Source organism: Colletes gigas, unplaced genomic scaffold (genome assembly GCF_013123115.1).
Source record: "Colletes gigas isolate AHSC1104 unplaced genomic scaffold, ASM1312311v1 Colletes_gigas_Sc00002, whole genome shotgun sequence".
Taxonomy (NCBI): Eukaryota; Metazoa; Arthropoda; class Insecta; order Hymenoptera; family Colletidae; genus Colletes; species Colletes gigas.
Genome location: NW_025106631.1, coordinates 2,386,945 through 2,409,781, shown reverse-complemented (window position 1 = coordinate 2,409,781; position 22,837 = coordinate 2,386,945). Strand labels below are relative to the sequence as shown.

The 22,837-nt window shown below is 32.1% G+C and overlaps 8 protein-coding genes across 17 annotated transcripts; 4 read left to right on the top strand and 4 right to left on the bottom strand.

Annotated features, from left to right (window-relative positions):
- The first annotated feature begins 335 nt into the window (after window positions 1–335).
- LOC122403246 (protein ABHD11) lies at window positions 336–2,834 on the top strand. Of its 5 annotated transcripts, XR_006259603.1 has the most exons (8): window positions 336–567; window positions 1,219–1,381; window positions 1,454–1,610; window positions 1,663–1,817; window positions 1,890–2,028; window positions 2,112–2,439; window positions 2,506–2,580; window positions 2,664–2,758. XR_006259603.1 is itself a non-coding variant. In XM_043406645.1 (6 exons), exons 1-5 carry the CDS (start codon window positions 555–557, stop codon window positions 2,418–2,420), a joined length of 1,008 nt encoding a protein of 335 aa, XP_043262580.1. In that variant the 5' UTR covers window positions 342–554; the 3' UTR covers window positions 2,421–2,439; window positions 2,506–2,578. The 5 variants fall into 5 exon arrangements, 1 of the variants encoding a protein (XP_043262580.1); XR_006259600.1 differs by having other exon boundaries at window positions 343–567; window positions 1,663–2,028; XR_006259602.1 differs by having other exon boundaries at window positions 344–1,021; window positions 1,663–2,028; window positions 2,664–2,834.
- Window positions 2,835–2,865: 31 nt separating this feature from the next.
- On the bottom strand, window positions 2,866–4,896 carry LOC122403257 (protein unc-119 homolog). Its single transcript, XM_043406672.1, has 4 exons — window positions 4,311–4,896; window positions 4,086–4,199; window positions 3,212–3,511; window positions 2,866–3,134 (listed from the first exon to the last, which is right to left on the bottom strand). Exons 1-4 carry the CDS (start codon window positions 4,453–4,455, stop codon window positions 3,007–3,009), a joined length of 687 nt encoding a protein of 228 aa, XP_043262607.1. The 5' UTR covers window positions 4,456–4,896; the 3' UTR covers window positions 2,866–3,006.
- A 563-nt stretch (window positions 4,897–5,459) lies between these two features.
- Window positions 5,460–9,198, top strand: LOC122403192 (synaptic vesicle 2-related protein). 4 transcript variants are annotated; one of them, XM_043406567.1, is made up of 8 exons: window positions 5,829–5,917; window positions 6,002–6,041; window positions 6,711–6,895; window positions 6,976–7,172; window positions 7,253–7,316; window positions 7,393–7,518; window positions 7,584–7,792; window positions 8,052–9,198. In XM_043406567.1, exons 2-8 carry the CDS (start codon window positions 6,032–6,034, stop codon window positions 8,656–8,658), a joined length of 1,398 nt encoding a protein of 465 aa, XP_043262502.1. In that variant the 5' UTR covers window positions 5,829–5,917; window positions 6,002–6,031; the 3' UTR covers window positions 8,659–9,198. The 4 variants fall into 4 exon arrangements, with proteins under 4 accessions (XP_043262489.1, XP_043262502.1, XP_043262510.1 ...); XM_043406575.1 differs by having other exon boundaries at window positions 5,838–5,917; window positions 6,002–6,175; window positions 8,052–8,658; XM_043406554.1 differs by lacking the exon at window positions 6,002–6,041 and having other exon boundaries at window positions 5,460–5,917.
- A 182-nt stretch (window positions 9,199–9,380) lies between these two features.
- LOC122403215 (UBX domain-containing protein 6) lies at window positions 9,381–12,390 on the bottom strand. Of its 3 annotated transcripts, none has more exons than XM_043406594.1 (7): window positions 12,346–12,390; window positions 11,518–11,571; window positions 11,225–11,418; window positions 10,842–10,985; window positions 10,364–10,751; window positions 9,996–10,291; window positions 9,381–9,908 (listed from the first exon to the last, which is right to left on the bottom strand). In XM_043406594.1, the coding sequence occupies exons 3-7, from the start codon at window positions 11,299–11,301 to the stop codon at window positions 9,518–9,520; spliced, it is 1,296 nt and encodes a 431-aa protein (XP_043262529.1). In that variant the 5' UTR covers window positions 11,302–11,418; window positions 11,518–11,571; window positions 12,346–12,390; the 3' UTR covers window positions 9,381–9,517. The 3 variants fall into 3 exon arrangements, with proteins under 3 accessions (XP_043262529.1, XP_043262521.1, XP_043262525.1); XM_043406586.1 differs by having other exon boundaries at window positions 10,364–10,754; window positions 12,346–12,386; XM_043406590.1 differs by lacking the exon at window positions 12,346–12,390 and having other exon boundaries at window positions 10,364–10,754; window positions 11,495–11,571.
- Window positions 12,391–13,924: 1,534 nt separating this feature from the next.
- On the bottom strand, window positions 13,925–16,684 carry LOC122400097 (PRKCA-binding protein). Its single transcript, XM_043401337.1, has 5 exons — window positions 16,553–16,684; window positions 16,341–16,396; window positions 15,103–15,421; window positions 14,826–15,021; window positions 13,925–14,767 (listed from the first exon to the last, which is right to left on the bottom strand). Exons 2-5 carry the CDS (start codon window positions 16,379–16,381, stop codon window positions 14,070–14,072), a joined length of 1,254 nt encoding a protein of 417 aa, XP_043257272.1. The 5' UTR covers window positions 16,382–16,396; window positions 16,553–16,684; the 3' UTR covers window positions 13,925–14,069.
- Window positions 16,685–17,069: 385 nt separating this feature from the next.
- Window positions 17,070–19,183, top strand: LOC122400118 (translocon-associated protein subunit alpha). Its single transcript, XM_043401377.1, has 5 exons — window positions 17,070–17,280; window positions 17,500–17,667; window positions 17,751–18,010; window positions 18,178–18,445; window positions 18,545–19,183. Exons 1-5 carry the CDS (start codon window positions 17,217–17,219, stop codon window positions 18,616–18,618), a joined length of 834 nt encoding a protein of 277 aa, XP_043257312.1. The 5' UTR covers window positions 17,070–17,216; the 3' UTR covers window positions 18,619–19,183.
- A 459-nt stretch (window positions 19,184–19,642) lies between these two features.
- Window positions 19,643–20,655, top strand: LOC122400898 (derlin-1). The gene is made up of 2 exons (XM_043402638.1): window positions 19,643–20,188; window positions 20,277–20,655. The coding sequence occupies exons 1-2, from the start codon at window positions 19,750–19,752 to the stop codon at window positions 20,576–20,578; spliced, it is 741 nt and encodes a 246-aa protein (XP_043258573.1). The 5' UTR covers window positions 19,643–19,749; the 3' UTR covers window positions 20,579–20,655.
- Window positions 20,656–21,310: 655 nt separating this feature from the next.
- On the bottom strand, window positions 21,311–22,643 carry LOC122399620 (60S ribosomal protein L12). Its single transcript, XM_043400423.1, has 4 exons — window positions 22,495–22,643; window positions 22,340–22,413; window positions 21,641–22,031; window positions 21,311–21,356 (listed from the first exon to the last, which is right to left on the bottom strand). Exons 1-3 carry the CDS (start codon window positions 22,529–22,531, stop codon window positions 21,645–21,647), a joined length of 498 nt encoding a protein of 165 aa, XP_043256358.1. The 5' UTR covers window positions 22,532–22,643; the 3' UTR covers window positions 21,311–21,356; window positions 21,641–21,644.
- Between the last annotated feature and the right edge of the window lie 194 nt (window positions 22,644–22,837).

Sequence of the window (22,837 nt, the reverse complement as noted above, 5' to 3'; positions counted from 1 at the left end):
CTTAAAATGTATTTATCACTCTTAAACAAGTACGGATTAAAAAAGAAGATTAGAGGTGGCCCATCAAAAGATTATTCTCGCTTTGCTAATGTTTTGTCAATGAATTAAATCATTTTTAAAGACCTCTTTAATAGGGCCTCCAATCATTTCTCAGAAACCTTAATTCGGCCTTGGCTAAAAAGGACACAATATTCTTACGAACAAGACGAAATTTTATATAAAATATGTAATCTTAAAACTTAAATAAATGTTACCTTAATGTGTCTAATAAATACTAATTATTTTACAATGATACTGCATCCTAGGAATTTTTCTGGCACTACAGTAACGCCTGGCGGATAAGGAGACTTTTGTAACTACGTACAGCGTTTATAGAGGAAAAGGAGGTAACTAGGTCTAGTGATTTTCCCCTTTTACGAAACGAATCATTATTCTTTAATCAACAAAAAAATTAATTTTAGCAATAGAATAAATTCTGAGGAAACAAACATAGGCAAACATAAAATTATTCAAGGAAACTATTTGTTGAATTCTATACGGAATTTCAATTAAAAATGGGGTTACTGGGTAAATAGGACAACTGCTATATAGGCACACTGGGGGAAGAGTATTCATAATATTGGTTTACGCATGTTATCAGTAACGTACGTGCTATTTTTAAATTCTATATACGCTTTATTAATAATAGAAAATGTATGAAGTCATCAAATAAAATACGTCTCTGGTCAAAGCGGTGCATTGATACAGAAGGCCAATGAGAAGGCGATATTGTTTATGCACTTCCTTTCATTTCGAACAAAATCAGCCCAAAGAAAGAAAATTGTACAAGTCATTATACGTAGTCTGAACAAACAGAGAGGGTAAACAGCAAGGGGGCTCCACCTGTAAATAGGGGCTAATCTAATTGAAAATACTATATCGTAGTAATTTTACATAAGTATTAAATATAGGTAACATAGAGGTCATGCATAATGTTACCATACGTGCAGTTGCAAGATTATTCGATCTTCATTTGAAATAGGTCGAACAGAATTTACTAAACCATACAAACGGCAAACTGCACTTGCATTTTGAATTATACTATTATTTCACGCATTATCAGACACAATTATTCGTAGTTTATGATCGTATGTTATCAAAAGATAACATAAATCATAAATCTTCGGAGATAGACGAAGTGTTAGAAAATTTCGGATATGTGAATAAACATTTTCGTAGATCGCTGTCGAGAAATAAAAATGGAAAACATGAGTGGTGTGTGCTGTCGTTACCTGATAATAACACGAAATATTTTCGTGCAGCATCGGAGACAAGACTTCATGAACACTTCATTTGTCTCATCATCTTTATCATCTAAACATATACGTAACAACTCTAATTCGTAAGTTCGTACATAGAATCTAAATAAAATTTCTTTCATCGACAATATCGTCTACGTTGATTTTTATTCAAGAGTGATACCAGTTAAGCTTGCATACGCATCGTACGAGTCAATGATGGGAAGCAAAAATGTATCCAAACAACCTATTATAATAATGCATGGTCTGTTCGGTTCAAAGCATAATTGGAACTCTTTATCGAAAGCGATCCATCAGCAAACAGATCGTAAGGTAGATACACGGACTTTGTTTTATATGAGAAATACTTGGAACGTCTTTATAGGTAATAACTGTAGACGCAAGGAATCATGGTGATTCTCCACATTCTACAGAAATGTCCTACAAGCATATGGCAAAGGACGTGGTTCAACTTATGAACGACTTGGGATTTGAGAAATCTATACTGATAGGGCACAGCATGGGAGGCTCTACAATGATGTATGTAGCCTTGCATTATCCAGAACTAGTAGAAAAATTAATAGTAATAGATATATCTCCTGTGAGGACTAGTCCTCAACTTTTGGAACTTAAAAAGATATTCCATATTATGCGTACTTTGAAACTAACCGGAAGCCCGTCGTTAACAAAAGCACGTAGACTGGCGGAGGATCAACTTGCAACCGTTGTCAAACATTTGAGTTTACGTCAGGTAAATAGTCAACTTTTTATATTTTTCGCGAACTGTTAGACGGCACTATTTTTTACATAAATTAAGATTATATTTTACTGCAGTTTTTAACAATGAACATAGTGGAAGCTGATAATGGACACTACAAATGGCGAATTAATTTACCTGTACTCGAACAAAATTTTGAATCGAAAATAGCTAAATTTCCAGAGTCAGAGAACGTTTACAGAGGACCGACATTATTTATAGGAGGTGCAAATAGCGATTATATAGTAGCAGAAGATCATGATAAGATTAAAAAATATTTCCCCTCCGGCCAGCTTATATACATAAACGATGCAAATCATTGGGTTCACGCGGATAAACCGACCGAGTTCCTAAAGATCACAGTTGATTTCATTAATCAACCATGATCGTAATTATGGTACCAATGTAAGAAAAGCACACAATGTATTTTGTAAACATATATATGTTTATGTGAAATTTATAACATTACAGGGTCAAATAAGTGAAAAATAGCAAATTAAAATATAACTGTACACAGTGTGAACAAACTTGTAAATTCTGTGTCAGGTAAGAACTTATAAAGCTTAACATTTTTTTAAACTCCTTATTCGTTACGTTTCCATAAAAACTACATATTTAATATTTTTCAGCTTGGAAAACATTTTATCAAAACTGGAAAATAGTTCCACATAAGGCCATGCTTTAATATAGGATAACTATTCAAAAAGTAAAATTCCAACAAGATCGTTACATTATTAAAATATAATACGCTTGATCACAGAGGTGTTCAATAAATTATGTAAATTCAATGAATTACATATATTGTAAATTTTGTATTTAAGCGATGTAAAAATTTATAGTTGCAACTTTGTGCAAAATTAAATAAAATTATAATTTAAAATTAGTTAAATGCGTGCTAATATTATCACAATCATTTTTGCAAAGTGCAAATTCTTTACTAATTTCTGTTCATATAATTTAACAAACCACATACTAAAGTACATCATGTGTATGTCCACCATTGTATGCATAATCTGCTTTATTGTGCATTACCAATTGATTGTCCACAAAATAAAACGAATCCGAGCGTGTTTCAAATGGATTTGCAATCATTTCAGAAACTGCAAGATCATTTTTAATACCCATATAAGAAAACATTAACGTATTTAATTATCAAACAACCAAATTTATCACTTACCCAAATCGGCTGGCAGAGTAGGAAACTCGTAAATGTGTTCACAGGTGTTCTTGCTGTTCGGTATACAAAATCCGAATTGAAAGTCAAAGGTTTTTAACAATCTGTCCCGAAAGAAGTGACGTTCGATCATTCGAAAGTTATTCACTGGTTTAGAGCCCACGAGAAACTCGACTGTAGCCCCGACAGTCTTCAGTTTAAGAAATTGAGGTGTAAATTGATAACGTACAAATCGACCAGTATTTGTATCCTCGCAACCAGATTCTTCGCAATCCGGTTCAACTTCTTGATGGTGATCGCATTCTAAAATATACAAAACAGATCCATAACGTACGTATAATATAGAAAAAAGTTTAAGACTTAATTGGCTGATAGAACTTATAAAAATAAAAAACAAAGTTTTAAATGGAAGTAAAACTAAGTATTGTTCTTTGTATAATTACATCTACTGTAAAATAATAACATTTTGGAAATTTAACATCCGAACAAGTAATAGGTGACCTCAGAATGAATAGACTTGTTGTGAATTATTTTTATATATATTTACATAAAAATAGTGGATGGTACAGTATGCATAATTGTACAAAGAACTACTAGCTTATGAAGTAAAAGGTTAGATATCTGAAAAGTGTTTGCTTTACAACTTATATTAATCCTTTTGCTATTGCTGAGGACTTTAGTTATTCTTTACAAAATATTACACACACAAGACTAGAATCAAACTGTGTAGATGGTCTTTAGCTGACTCTACTGTAGCAAAAGGATTAATTAAGACTTTCTTATTGTTTAAGTCCTACTAACCAATTAAGTTTATACCTATAACCTTGAAATATTTTACGTAAACAAATTTATATGAAGTATTTTAGTCGCTACTAACCAACAGCTGGTGGTTTGGTTATTTCGAACAATATTGCTCCTGTATCTAGATCTCTAATTTGGAATCTTGTAAAATCAATATCGTAAATATTAGCCTCCGGAGAACACAAATATTCTGAAAGCAAAAAAGAACAATTGTTATTTTATATCGAAGATATTAGCAAGGGTGGTCGTGTTTGTTAAATTTTTGTTACTTATTGATATATTGCAATGGAAAATGTCTTACTGTCAGTAATCGTAGGCAAACGCAACACTATTTCTGGGGTTATAGGACTTCCTTCGATATTTCCATTGTCGGCACTCTCCTGATTTGTTGATGGTGTAAACGGAACAATAGCTTCGTTCGATTTGTTTTCACTATCGACACTCATAATTCCAGCGTAGTTATACCATTAAAAGACAATTAGTTTTCACTCAAATGTAAATATCACGGATGATAATCCAGACGTATCACACGTGAGATGATGCTCATTGAATTTTAATTTTTTACATATTTCGTTTTATCCGATATTTCCAGTCGTGGAAATATCTATCCATTCGATGTCATTTTTATTGCAGAAGTTTTGTAGCATTTCTTCGTACTTCGACAATTATTAATGCGTCGTGTAAAGAATGTCAATCGTAAAAATATCCCGAAACTATACACGGCTATAGAGAAACCACTGTGTTGTTTATGGAACGTTGTTCGTTTCACAAACTATAAGTGAATCTAAATACACGAAACTATTTAATTATTCCCCGAATATGTACAATGGACAACAATAATGCTTGCCGTTTAAGGGGAAATCACCAAACGCCGGCTACTTAACGAGAGGCTACCTTTAAATTTATATACACTCACGCAAAAATGTGAGTATGCACGTGAACTCGATCTTCGGATACACCGCATACATACGATACGACTCGTACGAGGGCTTGAGGCATAATGAGGTTTCGTGCCACCATTGGGGCAAAATACACCACAGACGCCACCTCATCGACGCCTAAGGTACTACGTTTCTGGGCGGTTAATTCGAAAATAGGGAATCAAATTATTTATAGGTTTACATATAAAATATAGACATAATATATGGGCTTTTTAGAATCAAAATTGGTCAATTTCGAAAAATATGAGGTAAAAGAAATTGATATCAATAAAAAAATGACTTAATGAATTTCGATACAGGTGTTTAAGAAGGAGAAGGGGTACCCAAGGCTAGAGACTTTCCCCTTAAACGATAAAGATTATTGCAGTCGATTGTACAATTATTTTCAATAGCTTTGATGTACTTTATGTTGTTACCCACAACATTTGGTACACGGGAAAATGTTTTCCCAATTATGTTCGATTTCCCAATTTAATTAAAAGCTTTTGAAAGTTATAGTATACTAATAATTTTGATATTTCTACCTTTTACATTTAGTATTTTATCATTATTTAATATTTGTCTGGCTCGCCTGGCGAAGGTATTTAACAACATTGACAGTGTTAAGACCGAACCTCTTCTTTATATTGGACTGTCACGGTCTACATACTAATGAAAATTTCCATATACGATCAATTTAATCGATCCATTTGAATTCTCATATCGATTAATTGTGTCACCAGTGACAAATACGAGTACTCGAGAGTTTCTTTAATTTTATAATAATTCTGTGCGCGTACGTATGTACACGGTAAACAAACGATCATGCCTAATCAATCTCAAAAGTCCAACGAACCATACCGTGAATTAGAATTATGTGGTTCTGAATTGAATGTTAATTCAGAAAGTACCTCAAGATGTAGCAGAAGTTTTGGAAACAATGTTGAAAGTATGATGGAACTATCTTCTGTAGTAGTAATTCCAGACGGTATACTATTTTTGCAAAACATGCATATTGTTCGCATAGAAAAATTGATCTCTTTATAATATTACTGACACTTTTTATGTACAGGGTAATCTACTTAAACTTATCTAAACAGGAATGGGTAATTGTAAGTTGTGTAAATATTTTACTATGCATGAGAACGTAACATTGGATTTAACGGAGCTATTTCGATTAACGATTGTTACGAACACAAATCTTTCTCTGCAAGATACTAATCCGACGAACTTGATTTCTACCTGGGTATGAATTACAAAGATACTAACAATCAATTTTAGAAATGCATGCGAACTAAAAATAATCTCAATATTTTTATTTTCTTCTGTAAAATATAGCTATAATCAACGGATTGCGACTGAACTCGACTGCTTGTAACTGAAAATACGTTATATAGATTTTTTGGTTGAAAATAAACAAAAGTAGTAGATTAAATTGACATCATTTTATCGGTAGATACGAAAAATGTACTTATTTTTGTTAACTATATTAATAACTGCTTAGCAGGCCTTTCTTTTTTAAATTTTCAGCCAAGAAAGATATAACTTTTCATGTTTGCATGTTTTACCAAGCATACATTGGTGAATACTATTGTATTTATTTATTTTTATATGTATTTTTGTGTTTAATATTAAATAAGTCTTAGAAAATACTGTTTTCTCTTTAATATAAAATTTAATTTGTAAAGAACGAAGCATGTTATAAACTATTTAAAATTAATTTGTCTTAAATAGTAATGTATTTTTTTAAATTGCGTATTGATATCAGTATTCATTGACAGATACGTTTACTGTAATCCAAGCTATCAATGCACTAGGATTTGGCAAATTTCAAGTTAAACTGTCTCTGTTCACGGGTCTCTGTTGGATGGTAGACAGTATGGAAATAACGATATTAAGTATTTTAAGTCCATCATTGCATTGCGACTGGGGTATAACTAGATATCAACAAGCTTTGGCAACTACGGTAACCTACTTGCATAAAAAAAATATATTACAACGCCTCTGTAATAATTTTAATGCCATGCATGATCATGATTATTCCAGGTTGTTTTTCTAGGTATGATGTTAAGTTCTACATTTTGGAGTAATTTGAGCGATAGATACGGTAGTAAGCAATCTTTAACACTGTGTGCTGTATTGTTACTTTACTATGCATTTTTGAGCGCTTTTTCCCCGAATTTTCTTTGGATTTTATTACTTAGAGGATTAGTTGGCTTTGCTATTGGTTGTGTGCCACAATCGTAAGTATTTGGTAAGTTCTTCGAATGAAAATAATATATTAAAAATAAATTCAAGTAACATTACTCAATTTCTACTTCAGAGTAACATTGTATGCAGAGTTTCTTCCAGCAAAGCAAAGAGCAAAATGTGTTATTTTATTAGACGTACGTGTAATTATAAATAAATTTTAATAACGTTTATATTTGTTTCGTTCAACTAAAATAATTACTTCTTTAATAGTGCTTTTGGGCACTCGGAGCTTGTTTTGAAGTGGCAATAGCATTGGTAATAATGCCAAACTTTGGTTGGAGATGGCTTCTCATTCTGTCAACAATACCACTTCTTGTGTTTGCTGTAATTACACCAGTAAGTAACATAAGTAATTAATACTATTAAAAGTTATACACATCCATTGTCATGTTTCCTGATAGTGGTTACCAGAGTCTACAGTATTTGATATGACAACCGGAAGAATGGATAAAGCTATTTCCACGTTAGAACGAGTAGCAAGAGAGAATAAGAAACCTTTACCACCGGGAAGACTAGTCATGGATCGGTTCTATCAAGTGAATCATGGCAAATTGAAAGATGTGCTAAGTAAAGAAATGTGTAAGACATCTACATTACTTTGGCTCGTATGGTAAATATTTTAATTTCAATTGCGTTTTTCTAGCGTGTACAATAAGGAGCATAACTAATCCAGTAGCATGTTTCATAAAATTATTTATTATACATATACACGATGGGCAATACGAAATATGATTCCGTGATATTTGAACTCCCGGTATACAGTTATACCGGGAAATTGATGATTATCAATTCGATTATGCTATTCATTGTACGTTGTATAAAACTCGTATCGACAGTTCATAGATAAATAATTGAAATAATATTTTTAGGATGAGTACAGCATTTTGTTATTATGGCGTGGTGTTGATGACTACAGAACTATTTCATACGTCGTCGGAGCAATGTAGCTCTTGGAAAAATAAAAAAGAGGATACCTGCCAATTGGATTGCCGCTTGGAACGTAGCGACTACATTGATCTTCTTTGGACAACGTTAGCTGAATTCCCGGGAATCTTTTCCACTATATTTGCAATTGAAAAAATTGGCAGGAGAAAAACTATGGCTTTTCAACTAGTAATGTTCGCCATGCTGATTTGTTTCTTAGGCAGAGCTTGCTTGTTGAGCAGAGCAGCATTGACACTCGCAGTATTTCTAGCCAGAGGCTTAATTGCTGGTGTATTTCAAGCGGCTTATGTCTACACTCCAGAAGTATATCCTACCCACTTGCGTAGTATCGGAGTTAGTACTTGCAGTGCCATGGCTAGAATTGGCGCTATGGTCACACCGTATATAGCACAAGTATTTCTTCAATGGTCTATAACTGGCGCGATGGCGATATACGCTGTAACAGCGTTATGCGCTGCTGCGGCTACTCTCGCTTTGCCAGTTGAAACAAAAAATCAGTCGTTGAACGATTCGACTCAGGAAACTAGATGAACTCTGTTTGATTAGATACGAGAATATATTTTTGTTGATATAATATTGTTCAGCTAGCACATAACTTTGAACCAGCAATCTTTGTATAATGTAACAAATATCCTTATAACTATTGATATTGATTTATTTCAGTTTTTTTTACATCTTTATAGTTACATGTACACATAATTAATGTTACTTTTAATGTTTGACCATTTTTTACTTCATGAACTGACCAGAAGTAGAATAAATTATACGTATCGCATTATAAGTTATTCAACACACGTTTACTATTCTCTTGCAGTATTTGTGTTAAATATAGACTTCAATAATGGATTTTAAAAGTACATAAGAAATGTAAAAAGACTGATATAAAATATTAATATACAACACAAGTGCCAAAATGCACAAAACGTGCAAGATTAATATTCATACGTGATAAATAATGACTTTTCTTACATGTTTTAATGTTTATATAAATGATAAGGTATGTAAAACTAAAACATTAATTTATTACTTTAACACAGACGCAAAGAATATTACTTTGAACATTTGATTTTTGTATGATTGTTCTTCCAACTCTATATTTGTATAATAAAAAAATATTGAGGAATAAAAAAATTGTACTATAAAATAAAAATCTTAGCAAATTGGTAGACTTTTCAAACTTAACAAGAAATAAATAATATTTTACCTACAGTGCAAGTACATATATTTTTATAGACATGGATTCTAGTATTTTTTGTTACTGTAAAACTATAATGATCAATTTTTATATTCGCTTGATAGTTGGAATGTTCTATAATAATTTCCGCTATGTTAAAAGAAAGTAGGCCACATTAAAAAATGTTTTTCTTTTTTTTCAATATATTATACGATTTCAAATAGCTTGAATATAAGAAAGTAATTCTTCTTTCAAATATCTTGTAGACTCACTCGACCCTTCGGATTCATTCGTCAAGGTAAACGCTAGGAGAACAGTGGGAAATAATTCCAATTCGAGTAACGTCTTATCAAAACATGCATCATTAAACGTTTCCCCGGCTAATCTTTTCAAATAAAACGACATCTCACTGCTTGCCAAATTTTCGTGAACAAACTCAATCACATTTATGTATTTTTCGTTAACAGAAAATGTTCCTTGTAAAATAATGTCGTCCGGAAATTTAATACGAATTAACGAGAATTTATATTTTCTATGTCTCTCTTTTGTGTCCTTTTCTCTCATACGTTTTGTCCTCAGCATTTGATTTCTTTCGACATCTTCGGTTCTATTAATATTAATAAAGATGGATATTTTATCAAATTAATCGAATAACATTTAATATTTCACTCGTAATAATTATATGTTAAATTACCGAAGTTGCTGTTCCCTTTTTATTTGCTCCGCAGTCAGGTTAAAGAAGTTCTGTGGCAATTCGATTCTCTTACTCGCTGCCACAGGTAATAACACTTGGAGATTTCTATCTAATTCAAGCGGAATAGGTTCTGCAGACCTTAGCGCTTCATTTAACATGGCAACATCTTCGATGTTACAATTCTCTGGATCCCAAACTAAGAAATCTTCTTCCACATCATTGTTCATCAACTTTTTCTGGCGAAAACCAGCAGCATTTAAGAAATCTAACGCTCCTTCAATTGGTAGAACTTTTTCCTATAAAATAATAATTACATAAAAACATTTGAACATTGGTTTTAGACGTACGATGAAAACAACAATATTTACTTGGAATATCCTATTATGAGTCCTAATTTTTCTGTATTTTTCTGATTCTGGGTTGTTTATAATGTTTTCTAAATACTTTCCAAGTGTTTCGATACAATTATTAATTTGTTCTCTTCCAGTATTACAACTCTGTATAACTAAACATGCTGTTAAACCTGCTTCGTCCCCTTTTAATTGTTCATATAAAAATACTTTTATTTTTTTTCTCCATTCATCTTTTGACAATATTTCATTGGATAAATATGGACAACGAAAATATACACCGGTAACAGCTAGCACGGAACTGTCTTCGATCGTGTCTTGAGTTTTGTTTTCTGATTCTTTACGAGTCTTTTGTTTTTCCTGTTCTAACTCTTGTTTTACTTGTGCTTTTATAGCTGCATACGACCTACTAAAAATATAGCCTCGTGTAATTTTTATTAATTACTGTTAGATTAAAAAATACAAAAAAAAACTACTATAATTGTACACAACTTACTTGCTACATTTAGTTGCGTTACTTGTTTTTGCTTCCAGTCTTGCCAGAGTAGCTAGACCAGCTACTTTAACTTCTTGCGTAGGTTCTACTCTTTCTATTGGCCTTGATGTTGAAGGTACACTGCTGCTGGTTGAATCTGTCAATCTGCGTGTAATCATTTTTAATTAAATAAGATACTACGATCGTAACAATTATTCAACTACCTTATGTATAACAGCACTAAATAATTGCAAGTATATTATTTAAAATCTGAAAGCTAACAACGAATATGTGTTAATTATTGAAAATTATTTACACAATAAATGTATAATAACATGCATTTATTGTTGTTACAAAGGTAGTATATATAATAAATAAACTTTGCTATATACTAAAAAATTTACTTGTATCCTTTTCCAGCATTCATAAATTTTGCATTCAATCTCTTCTTTTGAAAGAATTCTTTAATTTTATCCGCCATTCTTGTTAATTGTTTCAATATTACAATGAAATATAACAAGTAGACTTATTGTGTTAATAAGATTTGCTGGTTATTAACAATCTTTTAGGACAATCTTCCTATTTTTAATAAGGGAACCTATAATTAAACAAATTTTACATATTTTCGCTATAGCGCGCATAAATATAATTATAATTACTACGTTCACAATTACTTTGTTTAAGTTAAGTTGCTTACATCGAGTAAGAAATTATTCTCCCGATGAAGACTCACGATTCTCTGGTATAGGTTCTATAAAGAAACAAAATTATGATACCGCATTGTTAATTCTTATTTTTGCACCGGTCATTTTTTTTTTAACACACATAATGAATTATAAATCTTCCAGTATTAAAACTTTTATAATTAACGTGTTCAAACAAAAAAATCCAGGATTATAATAAGCCACAGATTTTAAACTAACAAATTAATGGCTTGCTACTTATGTACGAGTAAAATTACTTAGAAATTCCAGATTTCAATATGTTAGATATAGTACGAAAATAGATACGTAAGTATGCATATTGTTCACCATCATTCTAATAATACAATGAAATTAATTTTCTGTATTTATTATTACGTATACACAAAGAACTCTTTATATGGTTTTTGCAATATGTGTATGTAGGTACATCAAGAAAGAAAATATAAATTCTCTTACTTGGTTCCATAAATTGTTCAGAAATTCTAGCGCCGTAAATATGCCAAGCGATAAAAATCAGAGCCAGAATGCTAATAAACGTCAACAAGAAAACTTTTAATAACTGCAATTGAAAGTCGTCGAACGCAAACAAGGCTAGAAACTCGTAAAAACAATTAAGCAACTTTTTTCCAATTTCATCATCGATAACAATATTGGTCGAATTAAACGTTAACCCAAAAGTTGTGGATACTATGTTCACTAAGCCACATACAAATGTATTGATTGTCTCTGCCAAGTAATCTATCCAAGCCCACGAATTTTCATGTGTACTACTCATTACATGTAAAAAGTTCAATTAGATTACTTAGAGACTTAACACGCACTTCTGCTCATCGCTTTGTTACGTCATATCATACTTCCAACCGTTCGAAATGTTCGAATCACTCTGACTTACGAGCATAGATTCAAAAATGTGATGAAATCAAATTCGCTAAGGAAACTCTCGGATACCCTTAAAAACATCATTCGGTTTACTCTCTTATTAGAAAATATCCTGCGTAGTGTTGTGGTCGCCGCCTGGCGCCGTGTAGCAGAAGCTCTGGGGGGCGCGAGGTTTAAATCAGATTACACGAATGTAATAGGAAAGGGAGACAAAGTGGAGTCCGCGCCAATTCTAAGGTTTAAAAGTGGTTAGAGATTCTTTTAATGACTTCACTTCGGGTCATAGATTAGCCAATAATTTATTGGAGACGGATGTTTGGATCGTCGTGAGCTCCCCTTTGATCCCTTCTCCTAAGTGTGTAATTCCTGGAACTTGGGCCGTGCGCTATCGATAGCCGGAAACGGGCTGCGTGGGAAAGCCGATAACGGCCACGTGCTGCAGAGGACCGTTCTCGAGGGATCGGGGGTGTGCCGAGGAACGCGCGTGCGAGAGTTTTGCGCCCGGCCCGAATAAAGGAAAGGACGATCTGGAGGGGCCTACGTGTGGGCTGGGCCTCGACCGGCCGGCAGAGCGACTCACTTGAATCCAGAGATCGAAAGTGAACGGACGTATCATTGTAACTTAAGCGAGATCGTACTTGTATTATTTGAGTTAGTTAATTTATTTGAATCGGCGAAGAGAGAAGCATCTTGAATTAAGAGAGCGGAAGTGTACGAACGGGTTACAAGATTCCTGCGAAATCTTGGTTGTTTTGTTTTATATTCCTTTATTGAGTTAATTAAAGTACTATTTACGTGTGTTCAAATCGTTGTATCCATTTATTATCTTCCTTATCTAGCGATCTCCGTTTGAAACTCCCGCGTCCAAGGAGCAGAGTGCCTTGGCACTCCACGGGCAGCGTTCCCCGCCGAATTCCCTACGGAGGATCGGAAATTCGCCGCCGGACGCGCAACAGTAGGAATCCTACTAGGATTTCTCTCTAGGGAAATTTACCGCTCTACGGAAACACAGAACAGTGATACCATTCACGTAGCGCGATAGTTTATACATGTACAAAATATGTAAAACCGTTATATCTTAATCTTTTTTTAATTTTAGGATATAATTTATAAATTATTAGTTATTAAATGCTTACTGCGTTCTGAAAATGAACTTCGGCACACGTAATTTACGTAATTCATATTTTATTTAAACGTTAAACGTATTTAAAATATTACATGTATTTGATACATCGGAATATGCAGAATAGAAAGGGCGGGATAAATTGATATGTAACATACCAATCACATCTCGCCCTGTATATATTTGCAAAAATTTTTATTTTGCATTTTAAAAAGTTCATTGTAAGAATTAAAAGTTTAACAAATGCACTTTTTTTTACCTTATGATTAATGCTTGCTATAAACATATACATAACCGAGGTACATTAAGTATACTACTGCATATCTACATATATCATTTTATACATACAGCTATTATACATATATATATATTTTTTAAATAATCTTTGGTATCAATTTTTGCAATACGCGAAGGAATGAAAATGGAATGTAGAATTATATTAAAAATGATAAAAATATATACTGAAGAATTCTTACCACACGAATCATTGATCTTTGAAAGTTTTAATAACGATGCACATTAATTTTGAAAATAATGTTTATGCTACATAGGATCGGACGACTCCGATGTTATTAGCGGGAAATTTTGTGTATCTATAAGAAGCTCTTCAGTATTTGGTTTCTCTTCTGGCTCAAATTCATCTATGTCTTCTCCATCAGTTATCACTTGAGGCCCAGTAGATTTATATTGAAATGCAGAATGCGATAAGTCAACCTCTACAGGAAATAACGTCACAGCAGACAACAGATCTCTTGTGTTAGAATAATATTTTCCTAAACCAGCTGCAAATTTTTGCAATTGCCACACAACATCTTGAACGTGTTTATTGTCTAATAACTCAAGTTTTACAAGTACATCTGATCTAAGTTTTGCAAATTTTGCACGAGCTTCTTGCCGACATCTCAACACCAAACGATATTCATAATTTCCGGTTTCCATCCGATAAAGTGGTTCTTGTAGCGCTGCATAACTTTGTTCCTCGTCGTCCAATTCTTTTACTTTCAAGCAATACGACAGATACTCAAATTTTGCATCAGCATACTTGCTAATAGTTAACCGAGTATCTGGAATAGCTTTGTGAAGATACGTGCCCAAGTCATTCAGTATAGGTTTTAAAGCTTTTAACATTGTTACTCCAAACTTTTCCATTTGTCTATGCTGTTCACCAAACTGTCTGAAAGCTTCGCTAGCTCGTGGTTGAGGTTCCCTTACTCCTATTGCAGCAAACGCGTCTCCAAATACTGAAACATACACCAATTTTATATTGTTTAAAAAATAAAATGATTTATTTATGTATACCTTTGTACATCTGTGTTAAGTCAAAAAATGCGTGTAAAGTGGATTGAGCATGAGAAACTAGGCCTCTATATAAATTTTCTGTGCGCTGCAATGCCATTAATCTTTGTACAAGTGCATCATTACAAAGAATAGCACGTGATAATCCGAGTGCATCTGCTGTTGCACTTCCCATTCCCTCAACTAATCTATGTTTCACCTAAAATTGAACTTTTCAGTTGAATACAAATATTGTTATTAAATAATCTGGAAGAAATATATGATTACATATAATATACACCTTTTTTAGAGCTATATCAAGCGTGCGACCTTGTTTAGGATCCGCGTGTAGTTTATTATAATTGATACTGACTTGAGAGTCACACGATTGGATCATTTTTGCAACTTCTACTTTTGTCTTTCCTCTGACCGATGCTCCATTTACTGCCACAAGTTCATCTCCTGATTGCAAAGTGCCATCTACTGCTGCAGGCGTATTATCAAAAATTTGTACAATATACAAGCAAGGGCACAGTGGTGATCCACCTCCAATACTTATGCCTATAAGATTACTACTGTCTTTTTGTATTACGATGTTGCCAGAAGTAATCGTCATACCCCTGTATAAAATAACGCAATAAATCAAACATATTAAACATTATTAAATTGAATATTTACTTTACATACAAACAATAAATCTTTTAAACAGGCACATAACATATCTATAAAAACAAGTAACAGAAAAATAACATACTGCTTTATGCACATATTTACATAGCATTTTCTATAAAGTATAGCGCAAATGAAAATCGCACTACATATAAATAACTTAATACTATTAGTCAAAAATTATTAACATAATGTTAATAATTTCTACTGATAACATTTTGTTAAACAAATAAACCTCGGGTTATTAACTTTAAATATACAAACAAATATACAAGAAATTCTTACCTGAGTATCTTACAATAACTAAACACTTATCAGCATTATAATAAAAAACACTAAATTATATTGCTACAAAATACAACAGATTATAAACAAATAAAATGTTAATATGATTTTAACAGCAAGCACATTATCATTGAAACTTACATTATATTGCCAAGTAGCTGATGCACAGACTGATCCTGAGCGACCAGTTCTACATCTGGTCTATATTTCATTATAATAAAAGAATAAAAAAATGTGAAATTTACAGAAATTTCAAAAATATATCGATCGACAAAAGAGCGAAGAACTTAAATAAAAGATGTAATAATAAAACACAACAATGCGTACATGCGATCTTCCATCATAGTAAACTGTGATTGCACATTAGCCGCTGGCACGGTGGTTAATGGGAAAAAATAATTTTCCTGAAATTTTTCATTAGATTCGCTCAAAGTAATGTTATCTGCGGATAAAATTGTTTGATCCTTCAGACTATTCCACCGCACCGTGGCATACAGACATGCATGTTACAAGAAAAGAAAAGCACATTTAAATTGAAGTTGTAACACATATCGATAATTAAAGTAACAGTTTTATGAAACCAACATCTTATCCTCTTCGAAGAAGAAATCATCATCGAAATCCATGTTTAAGCTTGTAATCTGCAATGTTATAATTAAATAGATACTCTAAATATCACTTTTATTAATAAACAAACAATGAAATTTTCTAATAAATTTAAAAAAACTGTACTCATAATGAAATTTTAATGTAAATGTCATTTTTGTAAATAACATAGATGAAGTAGATATTTATACCTGTTTGTACTACTTAAGGAGAAAAATATTAGGATTATCTGTCAAATTTTCGAAAAATGACAGCTGTACGTGAATTTGAATAGCTTGTTCTAAAGAATGAGTGTAGGGAACAATACTTTGGTCTAGTTTTCATGTACCAGTATCAGTGCATATGTTTTACCCATTTTATGCTGGGTGCGGCCAAATAACATGTAAAAGAATAAGTGTTTTATTTATTATTAAATAAATACACATAATTTTGTTAATTCAAGCTTATCGTCTTGCTAGATAAAATATAGTGAGCTATGAATATGATATATTATTATTTTTCTTTCTATCTGTTTTTGTTGGATTATCTTTGATAAATACTCTACTCTTAAACACTGTAAAAATAGGAAATATTTATTCTACAACTTTATTCAGGCTCGAGGTGACAGTTACTAGTAATTAATTGTTTTAAGTTGGTAGTATTAAACTATTTTCAATCGTTACTATTTAATGCCAACGTTGATATTCCACGTTGTAGAATTGACGACTACGCCGCTGATCTTCCACGTCGCACAGAGCGATGGCACTTGTATTATGCCGAAACGTGTAGTCCAGTGTCGATGCTGAAGTGAGTGGTTTGAAGTGAAATAAATTCGTATTCATAACAGAAAAGTTAATTTCAAAACAACGGAACAAAATGAAGAAATTCAGCATTTTTTTATTATTAATTGTTTCACCAATTATTCTCACTGTGAACAGAGGTAATATATAATAAAGAATGTTACTTAAAATATGGTTTTCCCCAAGTGTGGATTCAGCTAAAGTGAAAATAAAATTTTGACTAATTGATCAGCAAACTTTACATGAAAAAATTAAATTTAAAACAATTAACGAGTTTTAAATCCAATATAGTTAATCTTGTTAAGTAACATTCATTTTGTTAAATAAGCAAACAATTATATTTATAATTTGTATTATAGTTCACGCTCAAGAAGATGAAAATATTGATGACATAGTAGACGTCGAAGGGGAAGATAATTCCGTAATAACAGACGAAGAACCTGAAGAAGAAACAACTAATGCCTCGTCTGATGCTGAAACTACTATATTATTTACTAGACCTGTTTATACCGGATTATCAACATTAGGTACATACACATTTCTTCTGGCATTGCATTGTATTTTGCTCGTTTAAAACATGTAATTTTAATAGCTTATTCACAATTTTCAGAACTACCAGCTGGGAACTTAGTTGAGTTGCTTGTTGGTTTCACCAATAAAGGTGAATCAGATTTTGTTCTTGAATCTTTGGATGCATCTTTTCGTTATGCAATGGATTTTAACTTTTATATTCAGAACTTTTCAACTGTTACATATAACAAGATTGTGAAGCCAAAACATGAGGCAACTTTGGCATATTCATTTATTCCATCAGAGAACCTTGCTGGAAGGCCCTTTGGTTTCAATATTAATCTGAATTACAAAGATGGTGTACGTAATAAATATAATCTTAAGCATAGTTAATTTTTGTCTTTACAAATTAATTTGTTATAATTCGTTTTTGTATAGTGAGAATCTGTAAAGACAAGAATTACACGTAAATTAAAAATATTATGTAATGTTAACTCAAATAATTAATAATGCATATTATTTTACAGAATGGCATCAACTTCAGTGAAGCTGTTTATAATGAAACAGTACAGATTGTAGAATTAGATGATGGCCTTGACGGAGAAACAGTTTTTCTGTACGTATTCCTTGCTGCGTGTGTAATACTGATACTTGTCGGAGGGCAACAACTTCTTTCATCGCTGGGTCGTAAATCTCGATCTTCTACTACTCGTAAAGTACCTATAGAAACGGGTACATCCAATCCTAATAATGTTGATTATGATTGGTTACCAAAAGAAACTTTGAATAGAATTAGTAAGTATTACATTATACAATGCAAAGTATGCCCGCTCTGTTCTCTCTTAATTTCTTTGATGTATGTTATGGTATTATTTATACAATTTTTTTTTACAGATAAATCTCCAAGAACTCCGAAACAGAGTCCTAGGCAACGAAGAGCTAAACGAACAGTTGATTCTGATGACTGAATTGTGTTAATATGTATGTATATATATTATTTAAAACAGATAGGTAGGAAGTACGGTTCCACATTTGTAATAATTTCATAAAAAAAATTTGTAAGTCTTTTTGTCAATGACAAACTAAATGGAGAACAAACGTCTTGTAACTGCTTGTTTCAAACGTTTGAGGTATAAATCTTACATTATAGCTAATAATGAAAAATCGTAAAATAAATTTTATAATTTGTGAATCTATATGATTAAATGCTGTATAATACTATCAGTATGAAAAGACACAAATTAACAAGATGTTTTAATTATTTGCGGTCGAAGTTATTGTATTATTACGATACAATTAACTTATTGCTACTTTATTACATGCAAAAAACATACACAATAGAAACATTTAGTATACATTCGATATTGTTTTTTTATAAAGTAAATTTATATCCCGTAACATTCGACCGCGACGTGTTAAAATATTCTGCTTCAAAGCTTATGTATCATATAAATTTATCATGTATAAAATTCAAACCTTCATTCACTATCACTACAAACGACGTACATTTCTATGCCCGTATTGTAACGAAATTTAAATGGTCGGTTATATTATTTATTAATAACGATCTACGAAATAATGTAATTTCAATAAATCACAATTTTGTACAAAAGTTTCTGTTTGTATTGTTTATACGTTTTAATAAAAATCAAGTGAAATAAATCGTAATGTTGAATCGTAATAGATAGATAGGTTTATTCTGTACCTTGTTCGTGGTGTAATGGATATACGTCGGTAAAAAAATAAATATGCCCGAGCAGTCGAGACTCGAAATGGTACGCTGGTGATGCAAGACGGATTTCAGTTGTTTCAAAAACGAGAAGGAAAGGATTATATTCGCCTTCTTTCTTGATTTCCCGAAGTTGCACAAAATGCCGCGCTCGCGTATGCACGCGCACGTCTGCTTTCCCCACCACTCCGTTGGAGACTAAGGAAGTTCGTCGTTACTAGTGTCGCCGTCGATGCACTCAATTATGTCAAATCTGGCCACACTGATAGTCGCCAAGCAATCGTACTTCAGGACGTTACATTTGTACACTGTCCATAGTGGTTATAACTGATTTTTAAGATTTTTACGTTACTACGTTAAAGATAGAAAAATGTCGGATGTGAGAAATTGGTTTAATTCATTACCAATATTCACGAGATATTGGCTATTATGTACAATTGTATTTACGTTAGTCGGTAGATTCGGACTAGTCAGTCCGAGCTCCATGACACTTTCATACGATCGTTTCGTAAATAATTTCGAAATTTGGAGAGCAGTAACCAGTGTTTTCTTCTATCCCCTCAGTTCTGGAACAGGATTCCATTTCTTAATCAATTGTTACTTTTTGTATAATTATTCACTGAGATTAGAACGAGGGGAGTGCGATGGACGACCCGCAGATTATTGTTTTCTACTTTTATTTAATTGGATGTGCTGTATTATAATAGGACTTATAGGTAAATTCTACTTTCTTATGGACCCCATGGTACTCAGTGTATTATATATTTGGTGTCAGTTGAATAAAGATGCGATTGTTAATTTCTGGTTTGGTACGTGCTCTTTTTTTTAGTAACAAAATTACCATATATTTATATTTATAACCAATTTTCTAAATTGTATGTTCTGATAAACCAACAGGTACACAATTTAAAGCCATGTACATACCATGGATACTGTTTGCATTTAATTTCATTATTTTTGGAGATGGAATGATGGAACTGTTTGGTATTCTAGTGGGACATCTTTATATATTTTTAAAGTTTAAGTATCCTCAAGAATTTGGTGGCCCTGAGCTATTGAATACTCCAAAAATTCTTGAATCTTATTTTCCGCCTCAAAGAGGTAGGTTTGGTTATAGAGCTCCTACACAAAGAGTACAGCCTGCAAGAAACATGTTTGGTACACATAATTGGGGACATGGGAACGTTTTGGGACAATAAATTGATAATTCTAAGAAAAATAACATCTGGTGTTATAATTCTCTCAAATACTATTATCATTACATTTATTAAATAATTTATGACAAGATGTCAAAATTAATTTCATTTTATCAATGTATCTTACAAGATTTGTGAACAATAAATTGATTTGTTACTTTATGCAAGAATTTAAGATACATATATATCTTAATTTATATATATATATATGTATATCAAGGTTCCCTGTATAACAAATTTTGTTAATTTGTAAAAAAACTATGAATGTATCTGTAATTTTATAATTAAAGTTTGTATTATATAAACAAAAAGTAAATTAATATATAAGGAATTAGCAAGTATAAGACAAATCATAATTCTAGAACTATTCATTTGACGAACAGTTTAAAAATATAAAATAAACTCGGTTCGTTTAGTGATTCATAGATTCTCATACTCTAGATCGAGTGATAGATGATAATAAAATTCTATATTAATGTTAAATAATCTATGTTTAATCACATGTATACAACTTTGTTTAAAGCAGAAACTCCTTGATTTCACCGATGTGTAAATCTAATCATTATGAACTGCATTTCTGTCATATGTTTTACATATATGTACATCTAATTATTTGTTAGATAAGACGTTAAAGTATATTAAATACATGTGTATTTATTTAACTACACATAAAAATATTTATTTAATAAATTTCTTTATGTAACGAAGAGGGAAAATGTATATAAAAGTATAATGCTTGCGATTTTAAAACTGTTTTATTTTTGTGTCCATATTCAAAATTCTGAAACAATGAAATTTACAAAATTCTCAATATTACACTACTATACGTGCATGATATATATTACATGATTTATTATTGAGGTTTTCTCCTCAGTAGCAATATTCCTGATTGTGTATAACAATACTACAAAGTAATGTTATAACTGATCAGGTGGATGGGATGCTAACCCCTACCAAGAGCTCAAAGCGAACATTTTTCATCATAATACGACTTTTTGCAACACCATATTAAATTAGAAGTGTAAAATATTATGACGAAAAGTTAGCAATGCGCTCTAGACTTACCGCATCACTCGTCAGGAACTTGTAACTCTCCAGCATTGATATCATCAATGAGATCGTGTGGTGGTCTACCTTCTACTGTGCAACCAACTGAATGACAACTTCCTAATATCTCCTTAACAGTACCGCTAAGGTATTTTGACATGGATCTAGGCCTCATTGTTTGAGCAATGACAAGAATATCATCAAATGATAAATTTCCGCTGTGCTTAATATTTTTTTGTCTTTTACGATCTCTTGGAGGCTCTTTAAGTGCCTTAATAATCAAAGAAGCAGCGGATGGAACTACTGAAATAGTAGCTTGTCTATTTTGAATTGTTAGCTGCACAGTAATCTTCAAACCTTTCCAGTCACTGGTCGCTTTAGCGATGTCATCACCAACTTTTTTTGGAGACTGAAAATATCATACGTGTTATTAATATTTAATCATTAAGTGCCAAGAAGCTCTATTAAGTTACTGCCATTCCATGTCAATAACAACCAAATTTTCGTTATATAAATTATTTAAATTCGTGTTTATGAACATATAGAGAGCTTTTTGACATTTTGTATAAACTAAATTAGATTTCCTAATATGCTGCTAGTGCGATTGGTTTGGTATTTTTCGACATGACACAAAAGAAACACTATCGTGCCGCGTGTCACCACTCTGCATGGTTTACAAAATTACCCTCGTTCTTTAAACGGTTAATTTAAACTTACCAAACCAAGAGGACCAATTTTTGGAGCCAGGGATGAAGTTGCACCTACTTCACCTCCAACGCATCGTAAGAAAACTATAAAAATGTACAAATAAATTGAAACCAAATTTTATATTATTACAAAACATTTCGAAAATTGTAAATTCGAAAAAATACCTTTCTTAACTTCATTAGGATCAAATTTAGGAGGCATTTTAACTGTTTGTGAGTAAAAATTTAAAAAATTAGATACAGATGGAACACGATTCGGTATCCGATGCTGCAAACAACGTGTTCATCCACCACACACCGTTTTGAAAAAGACTGAAAAGGTTATGAACAACAGATGTGTAGCTATATAGCCAGTATAGCATGAAGTAACATGAACTATATAATGTAAGAATAGATTTTCCTACACTTATTATAGCGATTGAAGCCTATTGGTCAGCATCACAAGGCTTCGAATGATCAACATTTGCAGACTGTGGATTAGCATAAAATTTCTATTTTTCCCAGCTTG

What these genes read in the sequence shown, in the direction of transcription:
- LOC122403246 (XM_043406645.1), top strand. An exon ending in ATACGTAACAACTCTAATTC is followed by an intron (nt 1,382 to 1,453) that starts GTAAGTTCGTAC and finishes TTTTTATTCAAG; the next exon opens with AGTGATACCAGTTAAGCTTG. An exon ending in AACATTTGAGTTTACGTCAG is followed by an intron (nt 2,029 to 2,111) that starts GTAAATAGTCAA and finishes ATTTTACTGCAG; the next exon opens with TTTTTAACAATGAACATAGT.
- LOC122403257 (XM_043406672.1), bottom strand. Translation starts at nt 4,455, where the DNA reads ATGAGTGTCGATAGTGAAAACAAATCGAACGAAGCTATTGTTCCGTTT. An exon ending in AACCAAACCACCAGCTGTTG is followed by an intron (nt 3,512 to 4,085) that starts GTTAGTAGCGAC and finishes TGTATATTTTAG; the next exon opens with AATGCGATCACCATCAAGAA. An exon ending in TACTCTGCCAGCCGATTTGG is followed by an intron (nt 3,135 to 3,211) that starts GTAAGTGATAAA and finishes ATGATCTTGCAG; the next exon opens with TTTCTGAAATGATTGCAAAT.
- LOC122403192 (XM_043406554.1), top strand. Translation starts at nt 5,755, where the DNA reads ATGCCTAATCAATCTCAAAAGTCCAACGAACCATACCGTGAATTAGAA. An exon ending in TGTAGTAGTAATTCCAGACG is followed by an intron (nt 5,918 to 6,710) that starts GTATACTATTTT and finishes ATTCATTGACAG; the next exon opens with ATACGTTTACTGTAATCCAA. An exon ending in ACATTACTTTGGCTCGTATG is followed by an intron (nt 7,793 to 8,051) that starts GTAAATATTTTA and finishes TAATATTTTTAG; the next exon opens with GATGAGTACAGCATTTTGTT.
- LOC122403215 (XM_043406586.1), bottom strand. Translation starts at nt 11,301, where the DNA reads ATGGCGGATAAAATTAAAGAATTCTTTCAAAAGAAGAGATTGAATGCA. An exon ending in AATGCTGGAAAAGGATACAA is followed by an intron (nt 10,986 to 11,224) that starts GTAAATTTTTTA and finishes GATTACACGCAG; the next exon opens with ATTGACAGATTCAACCAGCA. An exon ending in CTCATAATAGGATATTCCAA is followed by an intron (nt 10,292 to 10,363) that starts GTAAATATTGTT and finishes ATTATTTTATAG; the next exon opens with GAAAAAGTTCTACCAATTGA.
- LOC122400097 (XM_043401337.1), bottom strand. Translation starts at nt 16,381, where the DNA reads ATGGATTTCGATGATGATTTCTTCTTCGAAGAGGATAAGAT. An exon ending in TTCTTCGAAGAGGATAAGAT is followed by an intron (nt 15,422 to 16,340) that starts GTTGGTTTCATA and finishes TATTTTATACAG; the next exon opens with GGGTATGACGATTACTTCTG. An exon ending in TTGATATAGCTCTAAAAAAG is followed by an intron (nt 15,022 to 15,102) that starts GTGTATATTATA and finishes GTTCAATTTTAG; the next exon opens with GTGAAACATAGATTAGTTGA.
- LOC122400118 (XM_043401377.1), top strand. Translation starts at nt 17,217, where the DNA reads ATGAAGAAATTCAGCATTTTTTTATTATTAATTGTTTCACCAATTATT. An exon ending in TATTCTCACTGTGAACAGAG is followed by an intron (nt 17,281 to 17,499) that starts GTAATATATAAT and finishes TTTGTATTATAG; the next exon opens with TTCACGCTCAAGAAGATGAA. An exon ending in ATCTGAATTACAAAGATGGT is followed by an intron (nt 18,011 to 18,177) that starts GTACGTAATAAA and finishes ATTATTTTACAG; the next exon opens with AATGGCATCAACTTCAGTGA.
- LOC122400898 (XM_043402638.1), top strand. Translation starts at nt 19,750, where the DNA reads ATGTCGGATGTGAGAAATTGGTTTAATTCATTACCAATATTCACGAGA. An exon ending in GATTGTTAATTTCTGGTTTG is followed by an intron (nt 20,189 to 20,276) that starts GTACGTGCTCTT and finishes ATAAACCAACAG; the next exon opens with GTACACAATTTAAAGCCATG.
- LOC122399620 (XM_043400423.1), bottom strand. Translation starts at nt 22,531, where the DNA reads ATGCCTCCTAAATTTGATCCTAATGAAGTTAAGAAAG. An exon ending in TCCTAATGAAGTTAAGAAAG is followed by an intron (nt 22,414 to 22,494) that starts GTATTTTTTCGA and finishes ACATTTTTATAG; the next exon opens with TTTTCTTACGATGCGTTGGA. An exon ending in AAATTGGTCCTCTTGGTTTG is followed by an intron (nt 22,032 to 22,339) that starts GTAAGTTTAAAT and finishes TGATATTTTCAG; the next exon opens with TCTCCAAAAAAAGTTGGTGA.